The following is an 8,900-nucleotide window of genomic DNA, read 5'->3' as shown; positions in this document are numbered from 1 at the left end:
ATGTAGAACCTTGGTCTTTAGAATTAAAAAGCTGTGGTCTTTTTATTATACCATATTTCCTGCTTGCTGTATTGTTTCAGATAACCAAGAGTTGCCTCTCCAAAAGGAACCCCTAAAGCATGAAACCACAGTGGGTTGTGTAAGTGTTAAAAAGGAGATATTGACTAAGCACCCAACTTTTTTAAAGCCTGTGAAGTTGTGAATCTACTAGAGAAATATCAGGGAAATCTTTGTAGAGGAAAACTAAGAAAATGTTTAAGTACTAGTCAAGTAAATGTGAAGATAAGTCATAGTGATCCATAAAAACATTCCATGGGAGAAAAGCCAGGAGTGTAACAAGGTTGACAGCATCCTAGACTTGACCTCAAACCCTGTAGCATATCTGAATGTTTCTACAAAAGAGAAAACCTATTAAGGTAATTCATCTGGACACAGCTTCAGATAACTCACATTTTAACAATCACCAGAAAGCCTACATCCTAATGAAATCTCATAAACACGCAGGATGTCAGAGTACAGCCTTTAATGAGCACTGAAATAATTACCGTGGAGAGGAATTGTGTAGTGTAGTGAACATGGTAAGCCTTAAGAAGGACTAATGCAATTTAGAAAACACCATAGATTTCACTATAAAGACAAGTTCTATGAAGGCACAGTGTGGGAAAACCTTCAACCGCAGCTCTAATCTTGTGTAACACCAGAGAACCCACACTGGAAGTAAGCCCTATCAGTGTAACAAATGTGGAGAGGCCTTTGTTCAAAGTTCTATTTTGCCATCACAGAACTCACACTGGAGAGAAACCCTATGAATGTAATGAGTGTGAAAGAGCATTCTCTCTGGGGTCAACCATTATGAAGCCTCAGAGGAATACTACTGGTGAGCAACCCTACACACATGTAAATAATGTGGGAAGGTCTTTAGTCAGCATCCAGCCTTTATTCGACATCTGGAAGTTCACACAGGGTAGAAATCTTATGAACATACTGGATGCAGAAAACCCTCAATAACAGTTCTGCCCCCTTCGCCATGGAAGAGCAGACTGGTGAATGCAGTGTACAAATGTAATAAAGACAATTTGCTAAACGTCATTTAAACCACAGGTCAGACTAGACCTTAGAGCAGTACAGTTCCTCCAGGATGTGACTGCTGTGTGCTGTGACCAGAAAGTAAATTACACTGTACTAGTTTCAGCTGGAAAACAGTAAATATTTTTCTGAAACATTAATCCCATCTAGCCTCTCTCTGCTTAAATCCTTTAATGACGTCCCACATCTTATAGCAGCGTTTCTCAAAGCTGCTAACAGCAGAGGTAATGCGGAAGGAAAATAAAATAAAATAAGTAATATTAAAGTTTAAATAATAAACATAACATAGGTAATAGTTAACATTTAGTGTAGGCATCTATACATAGGCTAAGAAATTTAAGCAGCCCCGCCCAGCATTTCTAAGAAGGTGCAGCTGCAAGCTTATCCCAACCTTCCAAGCTTACCTCCGGCCTCCCGACTCCCGCATACTTCTGTAATTCCTGTTTTCCCTTACCCCAACTCTGTCCAGCTTCAAGGTTGACTGGTCAAGATCACTAAATGTAAGTTTTCTCAGAATTGTCACAGGTTGAATAATTTACTGTCTTTGTCTGAAACTTGTATCCTGCCTTGTTTTTCACGCCTCAAACGACAAATAAGCAAGCCTGCTTTCTCTGTCTGGGTCGGCAGCCATTTTGGGCATGAGTCCGCTGTCTGCCCAGGTGCCCGATTTAAAGTTGTCTTTGGTCTCCAAAGGTCTCTTTGTCTTCCATTGCTAAAGTGTGTGTGGTTTGTGTGTGTGTGTGTGTGTTTTTTTTTTTTTTTTTTGAGACGGAGTCTCGCTGTCGCCCAGGCTGGAGTGCAGTGGCCGGATCTCGGCTCACTGCAAGCTCCGCCTCCCGGGTTCCCGCCATTCTCCTGCCTCAGCCTCCCCAGTAGCTGGGACTACAGGCGCCCGCCACCTCGCCCGGTTAGTTTTTTGTATTTTTTTTTTTTTTTTTTAGTAGAGACGGGGTTTCACCGGGTTAGCCAGGATGGTCTCGATCTACTGACCTCGTGATCCGCCCGTCTCGGCCTCCCAAAGTGCTGGGATTACAGGCTTGAGTCACCGCGTCCGGCCTCCTTGGCTAAAGCTTTACTGCAACAGTAAGTGCTCACTAAATACCCCTAGTAATTTTGGGATCAAGGGAGTAGGAAAGCTGGAAGAAAAGAAATAGCAGTCAACAGGAGAAGTGAGGAACCGACCCTACTGTCCTTAAAAGGCCGGCTTGTGCCAATGGGCCAGAGTGGAACAGGCATCCTGTGGAGTATAACTGGAAGATTCCTGGGTCTTCTGCATGAGTTGCCCCTAATGCCCACAGTGTTTCTAAAGGAGAAGGCAGGTACTTGGTAATTGGGGCGGCCATCCATGTTAGCTAACTGCCTTTATCCAAAGTTAAAACAAACCTCATATCTCTATGACAAGCAGGCAATTACAACTTGGAGCCAGCCACCTGCTAAATTCCCAGAGACAAGGAGGGGAAATATCTTCCTTGGCCTTTATATTTCAAAGAAATCACCCTAAGGTCTTTAAGAAAGACATTCCTGGTTTATAAAACTGGCAAGAGGCTTATGTAGCTTTTTTAAAAATTTGCATATATCTCAAGAGGGCAAAGAAAGATTTTTCTATTGGAAAGTTTTCTAAAAGAAATGGTCTTGGTGAAGGGAAAGGAGTGTCTCTTCCCTTGGGCACTATGAAAAATCCAACTTTTAAAAAAATATTTAGGGCCAGGCGTGGTGGCTGACACCTGTAATCCCAGCACTTTGGAAGGCTGAGACTGGTGGATCGCTTGAGCTCAGGAGTTCAAGACCAGCCTGGGAAACATGGCAAAACACCACCTCTACAAAAAAATACAAAAATGAGCTGGGTGTGGTGGCGGGCGCCTGTGGTCCCAGTTACTCCGGAGGCTGAGGTGGGAGGATAACTTGAGCCCAGGAGTCGGGCAGTAATTGCGCCACCGCACTCTGGCCTGGGAGACAGAGAGACACCTTGTCCCGCCCCCACCTCCAACCTTCCCCCAAAAAAATTAAAAAAGATTTAGTGTGGTGGCACGTTGCCTGTAGTCCCAGTTACTCGGGAGGCTGAGGCAGGAGGATCGCTTGAGCCCGGGAGGTCGAAGTTGCAGCCTGGGCGACAGAGCAAAACCCCGTCTCTAAAAAATAACATACATACCCTAAGGCTCTTCCCACAACTGCTCATTCTCTGACATCTCAGTGCTCCCACTGTCCCGCTGAAGACAGGATGCTTTCCTTTCCATTCTCTAAGTCCTCCCTCGGGGCCCGTGCTCCTCACCTGCCCAGGTCGCACCTGCCCTCTCCCCTCACTCCGCTTCACCCCCGCCCGCCGCCCGGTCCGCACGCGCGTCTCAGCACCGAGCAGTTGGTTCTCCAATTCCAGCTCCACCGGAACAGGTCTGAAACCTCTCTGCACCTCGGCTTCCGCATTTAAGCGATGGCAGCAGCCTTCTCGAGGCGGCGGTGAGGTCAAAAGACTTACAGGTGGGAAGTGCAAGGTGCACAGTGGACGCGAGCTGGATTCTGAGCTTGATCACTACTTGGAGGTGGGGAAAAGGCGCCCGCGAGAGGGGGACAGTGCGCAGCCAGACGTCCTAGGTCAGGATGGGCCGGGTCCAGAGGCCAGAGAACAACTCCGGGCTGAAGAGCGTCCGCAGGAACGCCCGGTGTTGGGGTCTCTTCCTTCCTTGGCAACCGCACCCCGCCGGCGGCACCTCTGCGCCTGCGCCCTCTCACCCGCAGATTCCGCCAAGGGCTTGTACGGACTTAACCAAGAAGGAACAGGACTGCCGGAGCATTGAGTACTATCAGCCGCCTAGAGCGGACCCACGAAACCTGGAATTCAATTGGTTGGTGAGCTGAGGGGCAGGGCGGAAGTTCAGATTAGGCATTTCCGGTCCAGGGGGTTTGCCTCGTCGCGGCACGAGAATCAGCGTTCGTGCTCATTCCCTTTCCGTGGTCGAGCTGAGTGAGTCCCGAGCTAGGGCGCCTGGTGCGGAGGTGCCGGAGCGGCGCTGGGGCGGGCAGGGACGGTGCCGGGGTTCTGAGGGGCCAAAGGACGCAGCTCGCGGCCTCAGTGACCCGTAGAGGACGCGCCGAGGGCGGCTGCGGGTTGTTGAGCGCCCGCTTTGTGTTGACCGAGGGGCGGGCAGGGCGAGGGTGATGTGAGGCGGGAGCGGAGGCGGCGGGGCGTGCGGGTCCGCGGACTGGCCTCCACGCTCCCGAGCAACATTGAAGCAGGGAAGCCAGATGGATAAAAAGGCCTCGCAGAGGAAGGGAGTTTGGGCAATGTAAGGGGATGAGCTGAATTGTGCTTTTTTTTTTCTTTTCAGAAGACAGAAAAGTGTATTTTATTTAGCAGGAATGGATTGAAAGGGTAGAGCTGTGGTGTGAAGGAGCGTCTGCTGTGGGGAAGGAAAGGAACAGGCCGGAGTTGATATCTCACACATGCGCTGGAACAAGCTGAACGCTCATTCGTTTAGTAGGCACTCGGTAAATGCTGACTTACTGATTAAGACAATTGAGACAGTATTGTTTGCGGTTTGCTAATACTGTGCTGAGCATTTTATACATATTCTCATTTAACTCAATATAGTCACTTAAGGAGTAGTGTTAATCTCATTTTATGGTCTGTGGGAAAACTCAAGTCACTTACCTGAGACCTCCGCATTAGTAAGTGGTGGATCCAAGGTTAGAACTCAGTCCTATTCGAGTCCAGAGCCCATGCGCCTAACAGCGGCATTACATACCTCCCACATGAGTTTAGGAGTGAAGGCAGAGTGCGTTGAGAGGCACCGCTTGTGATTCACAAAGGGCAGAAGCAGCAGGGGCCAGTCAAAGGCAAGCCCTGTCTGACGACTGGAAGATTCCCTCTGACCGAGGTGTGCCTCAGCTGGAGACTGTGAAGACATCAGTGAGCTTGTGTTCATCGGCCAGTCAGAAAATCTGTCCAAGAGAGGCTTAAATGATGAAGATGAGGCAGGGTTCGTTCCAGAGTTTGTTGTGAAGTGCCAGGGCTCTAGAATGTGTCTCTGACTTTCCTTTGTGGTCACTCCATTCCCCTTACTTCCCTTCAGATGCCTCTTGGCAAACTTCCCTTAGCATCTCGGTGACGAGAACTGGGCCTTGCGGTCACCTAGAGCCGAGGGAAAAGGGCGCATTTACTCCTGAACTAAACGAAGGAATTTGTTTATGTGCAGAGGGCTATGAGGAGGTGACTTGCTGTGTATGCCGAGGCCAGTTGGGAAGGCTTTTGTGGGAGTGACACATGTCACTGCTAAAATAAAACCAGATTTGTGGTTTTAGATGTCATCTGTGTACTGACAGCTTTCAGTATATACCCAACCAGCCCAACCTCACTCTTGAATTTTCAATTTGTATATCCAAATGCCCTAATTTTCCATTTGTGAATCTAATAGGTATCTTAAACATTACTGTATACAAGAAAACTTTTACATTTAATCCTTCTGCAGTCTTACTCATTTGAGTATATGTAAATTTCATCATTTCAGTTGCTCAGGCCAAAACTCTTGGTGTCTCGGCCTACATGAAATTCATCTGCAAATCCTATTGATTGTACCTTTGAAATGTATCCATAATCTGACTGCTTTTTGTCACTTCTGCCACCACCAGTCTAGTCCAAGACATTCATCTCTAGCTGGATTGTTGCTAGAACCTTCTGACTGGTTTTGGTTTTTTCCTTACCCCCACCCCATAGTCTATTCAAAGCACCCTCAAAGCAGCAGCTGTAGAGACCACATCTGAGGTCATATCACTCTTCCCAGACATTCCAGGCACTTCCCATCCATTCAGAATAAAACGCATAGCCCTAAGGCCTCCAAGGTACCCTCCCCAGAGGGTACCCACCTATTTCACCCTCCCCTACTCTGTTCAGCCCCCTTGGCTTCCTTGCCTGTCCTTGAACACAGGTGTGCTTGCATCTCAGAACCTTTGCACTTGTGCCCTCCTCCTGCCTGGGATGTACCTCCCTGATATCCACATGGTGCCTACCCTCGCTCCATCCAGATCTCCGATTTGTTGTCACTTTATCGGAGGTGTCTTCCCTGGCCATCCTGTGTAAAATATCTCCACCACCAGCCGCTGCCCTCATGCTGCGGCATTCATTCTTTGTGTGTCACACATACATGTCAACTTCTCCATTTGCTCATTCACTGCCTCAGCACAAGAGCCTGGTCCGCTGTTCTCAGCTGTTTGCCCTCTGCCCAGGACCTCATAGGTGGGCCTGGGAAATGCAGTCCATTCTCTCTCCTGGCCAAGTGCACCGCGAGGGTCCTGGCTTTCACATGGTGGCCTCAGGATGCCGTCATCCCAGGGGCCTCAGGAAAGCCTCTCTTGAGACATGGAGAAGTATAGCAGGAAAGTGGGGAGGGGATATGATCTCAGAGACCACTGGCTACTTTTAGTTCATCCACCTTTCCTGGGGTGTTCAGGCAGCTCATAATTGGGTCTCTGCTACTACAAAAGGTCTGGGCCCTCTTAGAGCACCTGTGGGGAGCAGAAGGTTGGTCAGGCTCCATCACCCTCTTCTCCCTGCGGCTCTGCCCACACCTCAGGACAAGCTCAGAGACCTAGTGATGGCTGTCATGCAGCTCCTTAGTGGGCTCCAGGTGAGTGGTCCTCATGGAGACTCTTCCATGTGACCTCAGCCTTTTCTTGGCAGGAGTCTGTCTATGAGGGGCTGGTCCCAGAGAGTGGACAGCTCCCTGTCTCCTCCGATGTCCTCTGCTCCTGAGTTCAAGTCCCTGAAATGTACTTCTCACTGTTTTCCTGTCCCTGGACCAGGTACAGTAGAGGTCAGGGTTGGGGCACACCAAGATGAGCCAATATAGTGTCTGCCTTAAAGAGTTGACATTAGTGGGGAAGACAGGTACATGTTCCCAGAGGGATTTTACCAGTCCTGAGCCTAGTGTCTTCTCCCTCCAGTTCCTGACCTGAGGGCTGCATCAAGATCTTGTCATTCCACATCATGGTTTCCTTTGAGGATGTGGCTGTACTCCTCTCCCAGGAGGAGTGGGACTGTCTGATCCCTGCTCAGAGGGGCCTCTACAGGGATGTGATGCTGGAGACCTATGGGAACCTTGTCTCACTAGGTAAGTTCCCTCCCTGGGGCTCAGCTCCTGGGCTTCCTGCTCCTTAACCTTGAGGCTCAAGCTTGGGGCTCAGAGGCTCCTCATATTCTGGGACCAAAGACCAGACATTTTGACCCTGGTACCATGCAGGTCTAGTTTGCACAGAGATGGGAACAGGTGGTACTGGAGCCCTCCTTGATTTTTTTTTAATAGGCAGTGTCTCACTCTTGCCCATCCTGGAATACAGTGGCAAGACCATAGCTCACTGTAACCTTGACATCTTTGGTTGAAGAGATCCTCCCACCTCAGCCTCCCAAGTGCCTGGGACTATAGACAAGGGCCACCATGCCTGTCTTATTTTATTTTTTTAGAGACAGATCCTGTATGTTGCCCAGGTTGGTCTCAAACTCCTAGCCTCAAGGAATCCTCCCACCTTGGCCTCCCAAAGTTCTAGAATTACAGGCATGAGCCAGCATGCCTGACCAACCCTCCCTGATGTATAGAAGGAGAATATTATTCATTGCACAGTTAGTACATTCCTGTCCCCGAATTAATCTTTCTGCATCTTGAAGATCAGTGGTAGGATACACAGTTTATAAATGAACCTGAGGCTAACAAATACTGTCACTTTTCATAAGTTTACACAGCCTATTGGTGGCAGATCTGGGATTTGGATCTGTTTAGTTTCAGGGCCCTGCCTTCCTTTCACTGGAATGTACTCTTCCCTTTAGCCCTTTTTTTTTTTTTTTTTTTTTTTTTTTTTTTTTTTTTGGTTTCTGCTAGCCTTTATTTGAGAAAATTTACACAAAAATCCCCAATCCAACATTTACAAGTGAATCTGTATAAATCCCATATGCCTCTTTCCCAAACAAACTGAAAAATGGCTTTATGACAGGGGTCCATGACAATGGTATAACAAGATTTACTTAAACTGCATCATTCTCATTTAAGTTATACTGACCATTTTGGATAATATGCTCAAAAATGGAGGAAAGCACATAACACCCTTGTTTTTAAAGCTTATTTCCTCTTGTATCAGTCTTTTGTCAAAGGCAAATACTTTTACTTTTTGGATAAAACCAAGGTATAATATCAATTAACTTTTAAACCAAAAGCACAAAATGTCCCAGTTGATAGTTCTGGCATGAGTAAAGGGAAGGGACATGAAAGAATGTCAATTCCTACAAAACTTAAGTTTAGGGTCACATTTGGGAACAAAAGCATCAACAAAATAAAATATTCTCTTCTCCTATCTTCTTGACATTTTGTCACATCAGAAGAACATAACAGAGTAGCTTTCATTGCTCCTAAAAAGGGGAAAGGCACCAGTCAGAAATAGGAAAGAAAATCTTGTTAGGCTAATGGTACATGATAGAATTTCACATTAAAAAGTTTACAGATGGAGGCTGGGCATGGTGGCTCACACATGTCATCCCAGCACTTTGGGAGGCTGAGACCAGCAGATCACTTGAGGTCAGGAATTCGAGATCGGCCCGGCAAACATGGTGAAACTTCGTCTCTACCAAAAATACAAAAACCAGCCAGGCATGGTGGTGTGTGCCTGCACTGACAGCCACTTGGGAGGCCGAGGCAGAAGACCCATCCGAACCCAGGAGGTGAAGGTTGCAGTGAGCTGAGATAGCACCGTTGCACTTCAGCCTGGGCATCACAGCAAGACTGTCTCAAAAAAAAAAAGTTTAAGGATGGAGCTTTTTTTTTTTTTTTTTTTTTTTT

General features: G+C 47.6%; 1 protein-coding gene and 1 pseudogene across 3 annotated transcripts in view; one reads left to right on the top strand and one right to left on the bottom strand.

Annotated features, from left to right (window-relative positions):
- Positions 1-2,686: 2,686 nt before the first annotated feature.
- Positions 2,687-3,875, bottom strand: LOC112630545 (annotated as a pseudogene).
- An 87-nt stretch (positions 3,876-3,962) lies between these two features.
- LOC112630543 (zinc finger protein 252-like) overlaps positions 3,963-8,900 on the top strand; it is a 44,238-nt gene continuing 39,300 nt past the window's right edge. The window contains exons 1-2 of one of the 3 annotated variants that reach the window (XM_025394906.1): positions 3,963-4,045; positions 7,021-7,187. Coding sequence is in view for 2 of the 3 variants with exons in the window: in XM_025394904.1 (XP_025250689.1) it covers positions 7,064-7,187 (124 nt within the window). In the remaining variant the exon portion in view is untranslated. The remainder of the gene's footprint in view (positions 4,046-7,020; positions 7,188-8,900) is intronic. The other 2 variants (XM_025394904.1, XM_025394905.1) reach the window with 2 other exon arrangements.

The sequence above is a fragment of the Theropithecus gelada genome, chromosome 8 (genome assembly GCF_003255815.1).
Source record: "Theropithecus gelada isolate Dixy chromosome 8, Tgel_1.0, whole genome shotgun sequence".
In the NCBI taxonomy this organism is placed as follows: domain Eukaryota; kingdom Metazoa; phylum Chordata; class Mammalia; order Primates; family Cercopithecidae; genus Theropithecus; species Theropithecus gelada.
This window is presented reverse-complemented; position numbering and strand designations above follow the sequence as displayed.